Consider the following 17,873-nt stretch of genomic DNA (forward strand, 5'->3'; position numbering starts at 1 on the left):
AAATCTAAACCTCAGTGTATGATTGTTGAATATCTTATCAGCCACCATTTTACCCCACTTGGAGGTTGTGGCATAGGCCTGGACAAATCTTGAGAAGTGATCAATAACAACAAAGATGTATTCATACCTGCCTGAACATTTGTCAACATGCAGAAAATCAGTGACACTAATTCAAATGGCTGATGATGTTAGTCGGGGCTCTAGTTTCTGCGCTGGGCTTCTTCTGTTTCAAACAGGAGCCATTTCAAGCCACATGGTATTCAATGTCTTTCAGCATGTAGGGTCAAAAGAAGCATTCCCTTACCAGCAAGGTTGTTTTGCACTGGATAAGACATAAGTAAATGGATTATTGTCTGTATACACAGTACGTGATGAGCCGATCAAATAGTGCAGGACAATGAACTCGAATTTTCCATAATGGAAATGGTAGTTCTTCTGGTTCTAACCGGCTATTTCAACCCATATTAATGTTCATACATTACCCGTTAATAAACGATACCGTTTAGTGACGCTTGCCATATAAACTATGGACTGACATATATGTCATTTAATCGTGAGTCTTGATACTTCTGTATGATGTAATTTTAATGCTATGTTTTCAAGATCTGAAAAGTGCTTGAATTGAATAGTTAAATGTGTACGAACCCTGTAAATAACACTGACTTCATTCAATAGCCTATTAAAATGTGTTATTAAACATCGGAACCATATTGAGAAGCCAAAGTGTAATAGATGGAGAAATGAAGCATTATTGGTCTAAGCTTTAACATTCACTAGAGTTGTCGTATCAACTAAAATTCAGTTGCTCTTGTTTAATCCTCCTGTTCTTACCCTCCTTTCTCCATCCAGGCAAGGGCGATGTACTGCTGCATAAACATCAGTGTTCCTGTACTGCTATTATTTTTCAACAATCATGACACCAGACAAGATTTTAGGCTGAGCTAAGAATGCCCACTTGTAAATAGAAATATTCATATTGTATCTTAGTAAATATCTGTAAATATCACAGAAAAAATAAACTAATTGTGTTGTCACTGAAAAGTAGTTCAGAAGTCTACTTATATTGTAAATAAGAAATGGAATAGATAATGTAATGAGGTTATAAGATTTTAAGTTAGAACACAATATTTTTAATTAACAATCTAAATCTATACAACGAACGTAATCAAACAGGAAAAAAACATAATAAAAAAACCATCAGCACCTGTCAATCATTTTTTTGTCAATCCCATTTTTTGCAGGATTGTTCTAAACATGAGTGAACACACAAGATCACATTATCACAGATATGTACAGATTCACAAAAAGTGACATCAGGAGAGACATAAAATTCCCACCCCCACCCAAAAACAACATTCATTTGATGTGATCCAAAATTTACATAAAATGTAACATCCTGTTGATGGGGATCTTAGTTATACAAAAACAGTTAAACTGAAGCGATTGAGCAGCTATGTAGAATGAGTGGGAAAGGTTAGAACCAGTTAGATCATTGATTGTATGTTACTGGATTTTTAATACCACCAATACCACCAACTTTCTCTGTGATCAGTTTGATTTTCAAGAACAGGAGCAATGTTTCCATCTCTTTTGCATTCATAGGGTTAGGGTTCGGTCAGGGTTGCAGGTGGCATGGTGGTACAGTGGCAACACTATCGCCTCACAGCTAGAAGGTCCCGGGTTCAATTCCTGTCTTGGGCGCTGGGGGCGTGTCTTCCACCATGCCTTTGGTGCCTGCTGCCCTGTATCTCGAGGAAAAAAGGGCCTTTCTATCTATTCCGTGTTCACCTGGGGTATCCTCCATAAAAAAAACCCACTAAAAAACATGGATGTAAAAACATGGATATAACAATCTGAATTTGAGTGAGTTTGAGCTATTCACCAGTATTTACTCGTCTATGTTATGCTCCCAGAGAACAGATTGTACTGTACACACAGGAACACTAACATTTTGTGCTCATCATTGGCTCTGATACCTCGATCTCAGAGTCGTTTCTGTTCAATGTCTCATTCTCATTCTGTCCTGTGGCAGCATCTGTTGGTGTCAGTGGTTGTGCTGATTGGTGGGCTTTCACTTTGAACACATCCCACTTCTCAGGAAGCATGCCTTTGTTGAAGAGCACAGAAGCCAGGTAGGAGAACGACAAGATGGCAGCAATGGCAGACAGCATGGAGATGGTCCTAACTGGAGAGTACTGGACATAAACTCCGTCCTCAAGACTGCATCCTGGGAAGTGTATGACTGGTGCTAACCCTAGAGATGGGTCTCCACTGAGCAGTCTTAATACAACTCCCACCAGACAGCCCATAATAGCCCCGTAACCATTGGAGATGTTGAAGAAGAGGACACAGACCAGTTGAGGGAAGATGATGATGTAGGCCATTTCAGCACTAAGGAACCAGAACAGTATGATGCTGTTTTTCATGCTGGTTAGTGATGTAGCAACCAAGCCCAAGACCACCACAGAAGCACGGATCACCCACTGACTCTCTCTGTCTGATGCCTGAAGAAGAGATAAGAGAGGAAGAAGAAGAGGTTAACAGACTGAGACAATCCTACTTTCAGATACCTCTCTCCAATCTTCTTCACTCTTCCTCCTACTTTGTTTCTCCATCATGCCACTTTATACCATTGATACTTTCCTGCACTACATAGCTTTTCTTTCAGATTAAACATCAACCTTCACAATAGCAAACAGTAGTTTGACTAACAAGTACATTGTCTCACCTTAGGTCTCAGGATGCTCTTGTAGATGTTAGCAGTGAAGACAGAAGCTCCAGAAAGCAAAGCAGAGTCAGTTGATGACATCACAGCAGCAGCCACACATCCAATACCAATAATGGAGATGAAGGGTGGAGTGAGGTGCTGCAGGGCGATGGGCAGAACGAGAGCTGCTTCCCCACGTTCATATGGAGATGGAGAACCATAGGTAGTCTGGTTCCAGTCTGAGGCATGGACACAAAAGAAGGAAAGACTGGAAAATGCTCCCATTATCTGTCTGACTGATTTTAAGATGGGCTAACTTTATATGTGAACTAAGCACTGTGATTGTGGGACATAAGATTTCCAATTGCACATCACATATAATGTCTTTGGTACAGCTGATCATGATGTACTTTTTTAGCCACACAACAGGAGTGGATCTGGGGATGGTCCTGTCAGTCCGTCAGTTAGTCTATCACTTACAGCATCATGTCTTTATTATTTTTGGAGGGAATGGTGGCTGCCATAAACGTTGAACACAGATTTTCTAGATGGACCATCTTCCTTGACTTTTAATGCAAATGTCAATTCAATTCAATTCAATTCAATTCAATTCAATTCAATTCAATTCAATTCAATTCAATATTCCTTTATTCGTCCCGCGTGGGGAAATTCCAATTCACAGCAGCACCAAAAAAAGTGGACAGAATCGTATAACAAGTGCATGCAAGTTAAACACAACAAGTATATACAAAAGGTTGGGATAAAAAGAAAAGGTCATCCAAAAAAAAAAAAAAAATACACATAACACATACACATAATATACAGGCTGTTATGTACCGGTAGTATTGCACAGATTATTGCGCAGATTATTGCACTGATTACTTGGAGCAGATTTTCTTTTACAGTCTGACAGCTGCAGGAAGGAATGACCTGCGATACCTCTCTTTCACACACTTTGGATGTAGCATCCTATCACTGATGGAGCTCCTCAGTGCAGTGAGTGTGTGTTGGAGGGAGTGAGTTTGAGTTTGTCCAGCCTCTTCCTGTCAGCTGTTGTGATGCTGCTCCTCCAGCAGACTACACCATAGAACAAGGCAGAGGCCACAACAGAGGGTGCTTTTCATTCGGTAAATCGGTCTCCTCGTCTCCTCCACTCACTTCCTCTCCTCGCGTCTTAGCTCCACCCAGTGAGGACATGAAAGAGGGATGCGAGGAAAAGATGTGAGGATGGAGGAGACGAAACTCCGAAATGAAAAATTCTTGCTCCACAGCGTCAGTCCGAAGCGACGTCAATTACTGATGACATTTGCACAGTTGTATTAGCTGTCAAAGGGGCTGCAGTTGAATGCACTCAGAAGCCTTTATTTAAGAACAGTTTCTAAAAACACACAGTAGTCTTTAATTTTGTAATTTGTTTTAAATATGCGAATCATTTAAACTCTCTTTTAAATCATCCAATATATGTATATGAGGACGGGTGTGCAGTAGATTAAACCAACAGCCTTGTAGCCTTGCTTTAATATACCGTAATATACCAAGAATTTTCATTAATTTCTTGGTGACAGATACAATTGTTAAAAGGACACAGTTGAAACAAGAATCAAGATCACGGACTACTTACGTTTGTGAAGACCTGCTCCTGCCATGATTCAAACGTATGCCACTTACGACACGCGCCTTAAGTAATAAAAGACTTCCGCGTAGGCTACACCGGTGTATCCTCACTCTGATCTCCTCCAGAAGCCTCCTCTCTCCGTGTTTCCTTCAGGTGCATTTAAGCATATTGGAAGATCCTTCATCATGGCGGAGGGGAAACGACTTCTGGGTCGATGAAGGAGAGAGCAGACGAGGAGGCACAAGTCAACGTAATGAAAAGCACCCAGAGTCATAGAAGGTCTTCAGGAGTGCCCCACACACCCCGAAAGACCTCAGCCTCCTGAGCAGATAGAGTCTGCTCTGTCCTTTTTTGTAAAGTGCAGTGGTGGTGGTGGTCACCATGTCAATGTCCCTTCCCTGGATGTGCACTGGTGATGCGGGAGAGTACGGGCGCCGACGGAAGTCCACAACCAGCTCCTTGGTTTTTCCAGCATTAATCAGGAGGTGGTTCTGCTGGCACCAGTCCACAAAGTCCTGGATGAGTCCTCTGTATTGCTTGTCATCTCCATCTGTGATGAGGCTGACAATGGCAGAGTCATCAGAGAACTTCTGCAGGTGGCAGGTGGGTGACAGGTGGGTGACAGGTGGGAAAAGTCAGCCTTATAGGGGGTGAAGAGGAACGGTGCCAGCACTGTTCCGTGGGGGGGCCCCCCACACTGCAGAGGACAGTGCCTGACACACAGTCCCGTGTCCTCACATACTGTGGGTGGTTGGAGAGGTAGTCCACTATCCAGCATGTGAGGTGTTGGTCCACCCCTGAAAGCTCCAGCTTATTTCTTAGGATGGCTGGCCTGATGGTGTTGAAAGCACTGCTGAGGTCCAGGAAAATTATCTGAACAGAGCTCCCAGGAGACTCCAGGTGAGACAGGGCTCGATGGAAGAGGAAGATGAGGGCATCGTCCACTCCGATGCCAGGCTGGTACGTGAACTGCAGCGGGTCCATGGACGAGCTCACCACGGGGCGCAGGTGGGCAAGGACCAGCCACTCCAGGGCCTTCATGAGGTGTGATGTTAGTGCCACTGGCCTGTAGCAGCTAGGGTCCTTGGGATGTGGGGTCTTTGGCACAGGTACCACGCAGGACGTCTTCCAGAGGCGTGGCACCCTTCCCAGTTTCAGGCTCAGGTTGAAGAGATGTCCAATGATCCTGCTCAGCTGATCAGAGCAGGATCTGAGGAGCCTGAGACTGAGGCCGTCCGGTCCTGCAGCCTCCCTGGTCTTTAACCTCCTGAGCTGATTCCTCACCTGGAGAGGTGTGAGAGACAAGTTGGAGGGGGTCTGAATACCTTGTGAAGTGGATGGGGGGGCAGGGAGGAGCAGTGGGGGGTGGCATTGGTGGCCTTGAGCTGAATACTGTGGGGGGGAGGTCAGTGGGGCACTTGGGCAGATTGCTGGCAGATCAAAAGAGGGCTGCTGCAGTGCTGATACAGCTGGGGGAGGGGCAGATGCTTCCTTAAACCTGCAGAAGTACCCACCTGCTCACTTTGGATCCCCAGCTGCCTTAGAGTTTGACTCCTGGTGGCCTGAAATGGTTTTCAGGCCTCTCCAGACTCCCCTGGTGTTGTTCTCCTGCAGCTGTTCCTCCATTCTCCTCCTGTATCTGTCCTTCTCCTCCCTGATTTTCCTTCTGAGCTCCCTCTGAACAGTGTTCAGCTCCTCTTTGTTTCCTGACTTGAAGGCCCTCTTCTTCTCCTTTAAAAGAGCCTTAATGTCAGGATTAATCCAGGGTTTATTGTTTGAGTGGCACTGTACAGTCCTGGAGGATACAGGACTGACAGTGTTCTCCACACAGAAGTTTATGTAGTCCGTGATGCTGTCTGTCAAACTGTCGATGTCCTCCTCATGAGAATCACTGAATATATCCCACACGGTTGTATTGAAGCAGTTCTTCAGAGCCTCGTCAGGCCACCTCTTCACTCTGCGGGACACAGCTGGTTGCCTGTTGACAAGGGGCTTGTACACAGGCAGGAGATGAACCAGGTTGTGATCAACTCTTCCCAGAGGAGGAAGGGGTGATGATTCGCATGCCTTCTTGGTGTTGGCATAGAATAAGTCCAGTGTTTTATTGTCTCTGGTGGCACATGTGACATACTGGATGAATTCTGGCAGAGTGGAGGACAGAGAGACATGATTAAAATCCCCAGAGATCAGTAAGAGGGCCTGTGGTTTCTGAGATGGCATGTGAGAACTCCCGCGGCAGACAATATGGCCTCAAACAGTCAACAGTTCAATGTCCAACAGGACTCTTCCTCCGAGCCAGCCGGTGCCCAATCCCCTGCGAGCTGTTATTTCCTGCCAGCTACAAGAGTCCTCTCAGCCTGGCAGTTGGTGGCTGGCATCTTGCGTGACTAGCCCTTCGCACACATCGAAAAGCATTCTGTGGTCTGTGGTAGTTTTTGTCCGAGCTTGTGCTCTTAATATTTGTGTTGTCACCAGACTTGAATTGAGTTTAGATGTTGACTGATTTTTGCACACACTAGAGAAACTAATTGTTAGCCTCATTGGGCTAGGGGTGCTGTTTCATTTTGTGTTTCGATTCTCGTTTTCACCTTTTACCATAGGCCTCAATTAGGAGGGTTTTATTTCTATTTCTTGTTGTGTGATAGGCAAACTCTCATTTTTGGAGAGTTTTCTTTTGGTTTTGATTATTTCATTTGTTTGAAAAGCACCCACCTGCTCTTTTTCGTTGTCTTGGCCTTTTGCCTGTTGTGTAGTAAAACAATTTAAAACACTTGGATTTACATAAATAAATAATAACTAATTTCAACCATTTCCATCTGGTTGTTTTTTTGTTACTTCCTTTCCCCTAGCAAGCTGGGTTGTAACATCAGGTTTCACAGTTTACCCCAGTATGCAGAAGCTGTTAATACCTGTGGATACAGTGGCTGCCCCCAGCAGTATAAGAGGTAGCATGAATACAAGGAAGATGAAAGCTGCAACAAAGCATGTGAGCTTGGCTGCTTTTGTGGAAGAAGCTGACAAGGTCCTCTGATGGAGACACTGGTATCCCAGAGACCCCAGAGCCTGAAGCGGAAACAGACAGTTGATTAATCACGGATGTGGTGTCCACATCAGTTAAATGTGGCAAAATGTTTGCATGCTATTATCAGTGAAGCATTCATTCAAATGAAAGGGATTGTCTCTTAAACGTTAAATTCCAGTCATAGGATAGTGATGTTTTTTTTATCATCATTCTGAAGATATTTATCAAAACTAGACTGAACTGTGTTTGATGTAGGCTGTATTGTTGCTTCCTTACAAAAAATAAGAAGTTATCAATCATGATCCAGGTCTTTTTCAGCTCTGGTTGACCAATCCAGGGAGCGTGTAAGGTGTTGTTCATCAGTGTCTGGCTAATGTCCATGGTGGAAGGACTCATCATAACAAAGGGAACACAGAGCCACTGCAGAGACAAAGAAAATGTAAATGATAAACAAACACACAACTTTAAAAAGCATCCTTTGGAGATTTTGGTGACTTGTGTAAGTTCCTTCAAACAGAACAAAAAATGACAGCTAACTCACCAAGCTGACGAATATGAGGACAAGCTGTATAACATCTGTGTAGGCCACAGAGTAGAGGCCTCCCAGCAGCGTGTAGATAATGGCGACTGCAGCAGAGATCCAGATGCACACAGTGTTGGACAAATCCAGGACTACACTCATGGTTCCTCCTGTCAAACACATTCGATCAGGTACATTTTATGACCATGTCTTTCTGTCAGAATTACCATTTCATAGTAGAGGAGGTAGGAATTTACATCCATGTATGGTGTCATTTATGGTGCTGAACTGATTCAAGAAGAGTGAACACACAACAAATATATGTATGTATGTATGTATGTATGTATGTAAAGTGCATTTATATATATTATACCTAAAGCAAGTAGTGTTGCGGGCACCCAGACCACATCAGTAATAAGTGAAGCCAGGCTCAGTCCAGCTGTTAGAACTTTTCCGTACTTGATATGGAAAGGGTCCATCATCGTCATATAGTTTCTTTCTCTCATTGGCTTGACAAGCACCAAGCCAGCTTCATTTGAAAAAAAGGACAGATCACATAACAATTAAAAAAAATAAATAAATCAAATGAAGGTGAAAGAAGATCACATCTAGCAACAAGTTCAATTTTTGGAACCTTTTCTTTTTTAATGTCTACAAGCTTCAGTACATTAATTGGTCTGGGAAAATGATTGTGTTGAAACCTATGTGGCTGAACCATCAATGGGCAATGTGTGTATTATATATATATTGTGTTTAGGCACCAAAAGTATTTGGTTAGGTTCAGGAAACAAAACTACTTGTTCAGTTTTAGGGAAAGACTATTTACTTTTGGCGTCTCATGGGACGCCAGCCCCCTGGTTGTCTGTTCACTCGACCCGTCTCTCCAACCTACATTCTTCCATTTACAAACCTTCCTGCTCTTTTTCTACAGCACTTTGCTCTGAGCATCTAATGTTGCTGGGATGGGTTTACAGTAGAGTTAGTTGAAAACCTGGTGCATCTCAGATGCCTGCTTCCACAGCTCTCAAATGATTAGGTAATAGCAGATTCCCCTTCATGAAGACTGAGTAAATAAACCACTCTCATCACTCCCTTTGGAAGGTATGGCTTCTGCTGGTGCCTCTTTGGAATAACAATTGAGCCTTAAATCTTCCAGTGGAAAATGGAAGAAAGAAAAGAGCTTGAAGGAAGAGAAACCTATATGGATGACACCCTAGTTCATGGATTAACTGAAATCCATGACAGGTGTCTGGAGCAGGTACGAAACTGATTGAAGCAGCTGGCTTCAAACTGCAACAGCTAAATGGTAAATTCAGACAGCTGTACATTCACTTCAAGGGCCAGACCATTGATGAGAATGGTTTGAGACCTGACCCAGAGAAATTTCTCACACCATCAAAATGCATAGGAGCTCAAAGCAGTTGTTTGAAATGGTCAACTACATGGCCAAATTGATCTCAGAGTTCTGTACAGCAGGGCACCACTCTCTGAACTGCTGAAGGTGAAGGTGGAATGGCTGTGGGGACCTGCAGAGCAGACTGCCTTCCAGACACTGAAGTCTGCCTGAACATCTGCACGAGTGCTCTCCATCTGTGCTGCTACCAAGTTATGGGCTTGGAAGGGTCCTGCTGCAGTAGCATGGTACTAACTGGAAAACTGTGGCCTTCTGCTCCAGGAGACTCAGGACACAGAGACCAGGTGTGGTCAAACAGAGAAATATGAAATATGGTAATATATGAAATATGGTTTCAGAGTAGCTATGTCTGCACCAGGAAATTCCTTAGCGCAAAGTTTTGGGGATGAGATATCCAGTCACGATGTTTGTCCCTTTGAAAATGCAAAGTAGATTGTTGGTGGTTAAAATCTGGAACAAAGGTGTGAAGAATTATTTTCTTTTAAGTACAGTGGCCAAATTGGAGGTGTTCAGCATTTGATTAACAGAGGCTTATTGTATTCTGTAATTATGTAGCTTGGTTGTCTAAACGGAGGCGAATACAGTTGACTCACTGCTGACACTGGCATGATTTTTTTTTTTGTTATTAATGTCAGTTTGTGAGGTTGCCAAGGTCATCAGTAACCCTGTCTGATATACAATATTTCCTGCCTTTTGATATTGCTCAGCAATATTTGTTTAATGAAACATTAAGATATAGTACCCTGTCACATGTAATTTGAAACTGATCTTACTGATAATAAAAGATGAGCTGTATGCCAACAACATCACGAGTGTCCAGGTTAGTCCCATGGAGGGCGTGTACACCATCTCAACTGTGCCAACAATGAAGCCTCCTCCAACCCACGTAGCTACAGGACGGATGAACACACAGCAAGTCATTTAGTGGAGAGACAGCAGATATTTGGAAGGAAGACAAAAGCTTGAGTGATCATTCATCATCATCAATAAAACTTCAGTGAGTTCATCTCATGAGGTCATGAGCATACTGTGGTATCGGTTTAGAAAATTCTAAGTAAAAGCAAACAAAATTGGTAATTACAGGTTTTAATTCACACATTCAAAAAGATCTATATGATGTAACACTGGAAGAGTTCATTATATTAATTGAAATAATTTTTGTTTTGAATACAGTATGACTTCCATATAGATTGATCTCTGCAGCCATGCAATATTTTCTACCTCCATGAAAGTTATAATGTTCCATTGTTGTCAAAATTGTTTTAGAGATGCTCTAATTCGACGTGATTATTTTGATCATAGTTTATGGTGCTGCTGAATTGTTTTTTATGCCATACGGAGAGATTTACGCAGAACTAATGTTGTGAACCCAACACACAGAAGCTGAGGCAGGGAGTAGGTCCAAGGGGGAATTTATCAACACTCAACTAACAAGCAGAACCTCTTGGCCAGGAGAGAACAGAGACTGAGCCGTGAGCCACTGAGGGAGCCAGGCAACGCAGACAAATTGCTGAAGGAAGACTGAGCAAGGGGAGATCAGAGTGCCAGGAGGGGAGTTCTGATCCAAAGAAAGTTCCAGAGAGCTCAGGAGTTGGTCAGAGGCTGACCAGGGAGGCTGCAGACACAGAGAAACAAGCACGAGCAAGAGCTCAATCAAACTAAGATAGTCGGAAGGCTGGAAGGACATATTAAGGCTCACGCTAGTGGTTTTATGCCTCACACACCTGTAAATCTCAAGGTGAGGAAACACATTTTTGTGACATTTTTGTGACGTATGTTTGTGTGTGTGTGTGTGTGTGTGTGTGTGTGTGTGTGTGTGTGTGTGTGTGTGTGTGTGTGTGTGTGTGGGGTTAACTCACCACCAGGTCATTGTCTTGCTTCCTATGACCCTTGGACCAGCCAGTCTTTCTCCCACCTTCTTTCTGGAACTGCTCTATTGATCCAGTCAGCCAGTCCACTCTTCAACGTGGTTGTTCAGTTTAAAAAGGTATATATATGCACACTTCATGGTGATGGGTGAAACAAAATGTCTTTCCTTCAGTGTCCTTCTTGTGGCATGTCCAAAATCTGTCTGCCAAAGGTGAAACTCAGAAATACAACTTTCCAAAGTGACATCAGTCGTGACCCTGTTTCTTTATGTTTGACTAAACCACGCCAACATCTACAAGACATGAACACCAAAATAAAGAACCTGGTAAAACTTTTTCAGAACAGCCAGACAATCGGTTCTCATTTTTCTTCAGCGACCACTGCAAGCACTTTAAGATAGAGAGGACGAAACACTTTCAAAGTGAAGAATGTCTTCATCTGAGAGCAGTGTCTGCATTTGTCAGATGTGCCAAACCTGCAACATTATTATGCAGTGCCAACCTCTCTAAAAGAAATGGACAAGAAATGTTAAAGTAAAAGGCAGCCCACTGTGCCTCGGTTAGGTTGTGGAGATGAGCTCCCAGTGATTAAAACGGTGAATCTCAAGCGTTATTACAGCTTGAAACACGCTAAGGTGGATAAACTGCGAGGACAAAAAGTTAATGCTCTTCAGCCCAAGAGGCAGCTTTTACAGACCACATTCGGACAGAGACAGTGTTCTGCAAGCAGGTTTTGTGGTGAGAGCTAATAGCTATGAAGCTAAATCCTCATTCAGAAGGAGAATTTGTGTGTAGAGTGCCTTGTTGCTGCTACAGAGCTGCTAGCACCAGACAAAGTCCAACTGTTATAAAGAGTGAAATCAAAGCGGTGAGAAGTGCAGCTAATAGAAAAAACACTGTGCATGTCCTTACTCTGCAAGAACAAAGATGTTGAAACAACCAGCTGATGTGCCTGACAAACAACAACATGAAATCTGAGAGCAGCACTCTACACACAAACTCTCCTTTTTCTTTTTTCAAAACTGACTGTTACAAAGACTAAGTTCTGCTCAACAATGACTAATCCAAAACCTGGAAAACCTGGAAAGCTGCAAGTAGCATCATCATCATCATCATTACTACCATCTGACATCAGGTGCCTCACCGAAGAGAAGCAGTTCCACTCAATGCAGAGGTTAGTGTGATACATGTGTTTAATTATTTAGGATGGCAAGGGGCACCACTATCGGGGTGGCAGGGGAGCCAAGGCCACCCTGATCGTATTGCTGGCTCTGCAAGTGAAGTAGTAGTGCTCAATGGAGTAGGTGTCCGTTTGTGCTTGTGGTACCGAATGGACCCAGTGAGGCACTGAACTTTCCTTTCACCCTTGTGGCAATAGCCTTAGAGGGGAGGGCCTATACAAAACAGAACGTTAGTTGAGTACTGTAACTCCAGATTCTGAGTAATAGCACAGCCTTCAAAGTTCTGGGCCTCGCTGACTCTGTGAATAGCTGTAGAAAAAGCTGTTTTTTGGAGCCCATTGTCCTGTATATATAGTCAAGGTAAGACTGTATGTGGGGCACACATCGTAGATGGCCGTGGATTAAAGATTTTCAGTGCTGTGCAGGCAGGTGCATAAGGGGAAAGCCCATTGCCAATAATCTTAGAGAGCTTCAAATATACTCATGGAATCCCAAGTTACATAACTAACCTTCTCACCACATGTTGAAGGCACATTTGTGACCAATTTAATTGAAAAGAAGCTTGAAGCATTTATTTCTTTGATAAATGGTAAAATAGCAAAGTTTCTACTTCAAACACTACCAGTTTTCAGCAACTTATTTTTAAAAAAACGGTTTCAGGAAGATTTTTCTTTCTCATGAACAGGTGCATTTAGTGAGAACTGGAATGTATCTGTCCATCAATGCCCCAGTGTATCAGAATTAGTGGCAATGCCATTTGCACCTTGTCCACATTAACAACAGTAAATATCGGGAATTTGTTTTAATGGTGCAAGAGAACTTTGTTGACAAAATGCTTTTGCCATTCTTCTTAACTCTGTTTTAGAACACAAAACAAGCAAACTGCCAACAACCTGAAGTGTAACCCTGTTTTTGTGTTCCTTTTAATAAACTACAACCACTTGCCAAACTAACGTTTTGTAGCCTATATTTCATGAGGCTTTAAGTAGGAACGCAAGTGTTTTGATCCTTACTGCTGACTCGCTTTATTCATGCATCTTGCTGACTTCACTGTGATTTTGCAGCCAATAGATATAACGTATCCCATAAAGAATTTCTACGATATTTATATACTTATAAATGAATTCTATAATGATCGGGACCTTTTGGAAAATAGAGTAATAGAGTCTCCATCCAGGTTTTGTCACTTGTGCTCTCCTCACCTGTCAGTGTGAAGACTCCTACCACGCAGCTAATGCTGCGGTTTCCCAGTACAGCCATATCCATTCCAGTGGCTGCACTTTTCTTCTGTTCCCTTTTGGACTTGAAAGAAGCCCAGATGCCGGTCCCGAGGACCAGCAGGTAGAAAAACACCATGACAATCACTCCTGGGATGTTGACAGCCATGACTGGTTGAGTGGCTTCCACACTAGCTGATGTCCAACGAGCTGAGTAACTGGGTGAGTGAATCGTTATTTGGAAATGAGGGATAACGGACAAGAAACAACAAATGAACAAATGTGCTCCACCTTAAAAATAATCTGACGCCCTCTGGTTTCAGGTTTCATTACTTGGCCAGCAAACAAAAATGTAATCATGCACTTCATCACGCATGCTTGAGCATCTTGGCAGTATCATTTTGGCTCTAGTTTTTCATATGTGGTATTACAAATAAACTTGAACTTAAACATAAAATTTCAAGACATTCACTGAGTTCCCTCAGTGACATTTACTACATTAGAACAATAGATAATCTTTGATCCAACCCTTGTGTAGTTTGTGAGTCAATTTGAATTTTAAGGCAACACTTAATAACAGATGTTTGGTTCACACAAATATTCATGTTTTCTTGTTAGCAACTCATATTGAAAGTGTGGTGGAAATTCTTGTGAGCTGAAGGAAGGAGTTCACCAGGTGACTTCAGACGTATGTTGCAGGCTTGATGCATCAAGGAGAAGTTGATGAGTAATACATCAAGCCACCAGTACACCAGTCACACCTAGTCCTCAAGATGTCCTTTCCCATGGGGCGTATTAATGCTCCCAATGTTACGTTTCTCCCTTCTGCTCCTTGAATAAGTCCCTCTTATGGATATTCTTTACTGATCTTCCACATTTGTGGCACTCTGTTGGATAGTCAAAACTAAACATTAGCTCCTACTGCACCTACGTCTGCCCTGACTTTCACCTCTCTAACTGAGGACACTTTGACCTACTTCCTTATTAAAACTGTGAATACTTGAGCAATCTTCTTTCAGTGGTCCTCTCTATGTTTGTGTAGTTTATCTATAAGACCTACGGTCACTACGGCTGAGACAGGGAGAGACTTCCTATCTGCCAGAATGGTCTCTAAATATGAATGTTGATCTGTGACTGTCTGAGGTTTCTGTGTTGTCCAGCCTTGAGACCTTTGGGCTCCTAACTGTACAGAAGGCCTGTGATAGAAAAATCCTTCACAGAAAGGAAAACGTCAAAGATGGCAGCACAATGAAAAAATTTTTTTGTTTTTTGTGGAGTAAAAATCGTGTTTTCCTGTTGAAGTGGGTGATCAAATAGAATACAAAACCAGAACCAAAGCACATGTCTAATTTTCAGTCTTTACAGAAGGCCTGCAGCCTGCACAATAATCAAATAGGCCTTACAAATATCCTGAGGTATTGGTTACAGTTGGCCAAGCATTGTACTAATAGTGAGATGATGGTGGCTTCAAGGTTAAAAATAGTTACACATCAAACTTTATCAGATTTTTTGAGGGGGAGGAACGTCTCGCTTATATGTATGTTTCTTTTGTGTGTGTGATGTCTGTAAAGTAGTGACATTTAGTTTTGTGTGGCTCTGAAATTGTGATAGACAGTGCACATTTGATGACTGCGCTGCTTGTGCATTAGTGTGACAATGTGAAGGAAAACAGAAGAGCAGCTTTTCCTCAGGTGGCTAAGAATTTCCATGCAGGATGTGATCAGCAACAACAGTCCGCAGAGAGAGATGTTACAGAAAGATGGCAAAGGTGAACACACATTTGAGAGTTCACTGGTGCAAAAACTACAAGCACTGCTCTACAGCAGTGTGGGAAAAGTGATATGGTCAGATAAGTCATCTTTCATATTCTCAACAAGTGGGAGAGTGCATGTGTGGTGTACACCAAGAGAACAGGCTAGTGAGGGGATCTCGGTTACGCTGTGCGGAGCACATTGCTGGCATGGTTTGGATCCACCTGTCCCCTTAGAGCACATATGTCAAACCTATTCCACAAAGGGCCGAGTGGCGAGTGGAGTGGAGCAGCAAGATAAATAATATCTTGATAGATAAAGATACCTCAAGAGGCACATGTGGAGATCTGTCTCCTTCCCTTTCCCCCTTTTTTGCTCCTGTGTTTCCCCCTTCTTTTGCCTCCTGTCTGTCTCTCCCCTGTCTGTTGAGTTTGGGTCTGTCGCTGCAGGGTGTGGCCGACAGGTTGGGCCCAGCCTCCTCCTGAGCACAGCTGCGCTCAATCAAGGAATGAAGACTCACCTGCCTACACAGTATATAAGCACCAGGGTGCCTCTGTCAGTGTTTTCGCCTTGTCTGTTACCTGCCCTCTTGACCTGATATTTTGAGTCCTAGAAACTCATTGATTATGAGAAGATAGACCTCAAAAGAGCAGTACATGCAAGACAGTGCTAGAACTAGAAACCTTTTTGTTCAAAACAACAGCTGAAAATCCTCCAAACATGAAGATATCTAGCTGGCTACAATTATTTTTAATTTAATTTAATTTTTTTTTTTTTTGCCTGTCTATCAACTATATTTTCCACACATACCATTAGTAGCATCTGCCCCTCAATGGAAAACCACTTACATACAAGCATACATGTACATCTGAAAACATACATGTATACATACATAAATACATGCTTCCATAGAAGAGGAGAAAGGGAAAGAAGGGAAAAGCAATGATTCTGTCGTATTTTTGTAGTATTGTAATAAAATCATCAATACCCATGACACTAATATTAATATTACTTATCATAATATACTCTATATCTACATACATATCTATCCATCTATTCTTATCAATTCTTTTTATCTTACTTGCTATGTTTTCTTCAAGTTGTCTTTCTTTCAGCTATCTCAGCATTGACAGACAGCTCAGAACACACACACACACACACACACACACACACACACACACACACACACACACACACACACACACACACACACACACTCTGTTATTCCCTGTGAAGTTGAATTGACTGGTCTGAACGTATCCACTGTTCTGTTCTTGACTTCCTTATGTTGTTTGGTCAGTGTTTTTACATCAGTGTAATCTGACTTAAAACATTAATATTCATAGACGGACAGAACTCCTTCCACACATGGGTTTTTTTCTTCAGTGACTGTTGAAGCTGCAGCTTTTCTGGCCTCCTGGTACCTGTCTGCTGCTTTAGGAAACCCGTGAGCCAACCAAGCCTGAAAGTCCTCCTTCTTTATCTTGATGGCTCCCACTCACCACCTCTACAATTAGAGACTTTGACATGGTCCACTTGGATTCCGTGTCCTCAACCTCCCCTGGGATGCATGAGAAATTCCTCCGCATTGGTTTTACAAGGTCTGTCTTTGCCAGCTGATCCAAGTCACCAGTTGGCAGCTCTGCTTCACTTGAGTGTCTAAGACATAGGACAAGTATTGACAGCCTTTAAATTAACGTCAGCATTGAGGGAACTAAACCAATTCATATTCCGTTTTAGTCCTTTCTCCTCTCTTATCTAAACTCTTTCCCACCTAACCTGCTTTCCAAAACAGTCGTTGGCTGTTAGTGACTGCATTTCTTTCTAAAGCTGCTGCAGCTGCCTTCAAATGGCTACAGAGATTTAATGGCATGAAGGAGAATCTTTCACACCACATTATGCAGCTGTGAACAACAGACCCTTTAAGAATTACCCATATTAATTTACAGATCACTACAGACTGATTTACCGACGTTCCTGCTATGATCACATTCAGCGTCTATTTTATATGCAGATTTAAACATATACTGATTGAAAATATATAATTTAAAATAGTTTAACATTTTAAATAATTATTGTGTAGTTTTACTGTATTTGCTTCAAGCATTTACCAGTATTGTACCTCATTAGAATGAAATTCCAGTATGTAAGCCCTAATATGTACAGCAAATTTAGTGTCCAAGTTTGGACATGTAAATTGTTGTGATTTGCAAAGTCCTGAACTACATTTCACTGCAATGCATTTTCTTCCACGAAAATGCATCTTTGACAAGTGACTGATGTCTCTGAAACTTTTAAGTGACCAGAAAATAAAGTAATACAGGGAAGTATAAATAATGGTTAGAATATGTGATCCAGGGCCAAAGGGTGTGGTGACAACATGTTGCATAATCTTGTTGAGCTTGTTCCCCTCTCTCTTACTGCTCAGTACTTTTCCATTATTTGTTTGCTGACGAGTATGGAAAAGTACCAACAGTTATTTTGTCCCAGTGGTGAGTGACAGCCACGCTTGTTGGTTTAGATACTATGTAAGTCATTTTAATAAGCTAACAGAGCACAGCTGTATCTTGAGTGTGCA

The 17,873-nt window shown here is 42.4% G+C and overlaps 1 protein-coding gene across 1 annotated transcript; it reads right to left on the reverse strand.

Annotated features, from left to right (window-relative positions):
- Positions 1 to 1,943: 1,943 nt before the first annotated feature.
- On the reverse strand, positions 1,944 to 13,713 carry LOC139341164 (high-affinity choline transporter 1-like). Its single transcript, XM_070977535.1, has 8 exons — positions 13,530 to 13,713; positions 10,052 to 10,168; positions 8,238 to 8,393; positions 7,886 to 8,034; positions 7,621 to 7,764; positions 7,232 to 7,385; positions 2,729 to 2,946; positions 1,944 to 2,504 (listed from the first exon to the last, which is right to left on the reverse strand). The coding sequence occupies exons 1-8, from the start codon at positions 13,711 to 13,713 to the stop codon at positions 1,944 to 1,946; spliced, it is 1,683 nt and encodes a 560-aa protein (XP_070833636.1).
- Between the last annotated feature and the right edge of the window lie 4,160 nt (positions 13,714 to 17,873).

The sequence above is a fragment of the Chaetodon trifascialis genome, chromosome 13 (assembly GCF_039877785.1).
Source record: "Chaetodon trifascialis isolate fChaTrf1 chromosome 13, fChaTrf1.hap1, whole genome shotgun sequence".
In the NCBI taxonomy this organism is placed as follows: Eukaryota; Metazoa; Chordata; class Actinopteri; order Chaetodontiformes; family Chaetodontidae; genus Chaetodon; species Chaetodon trifascialis.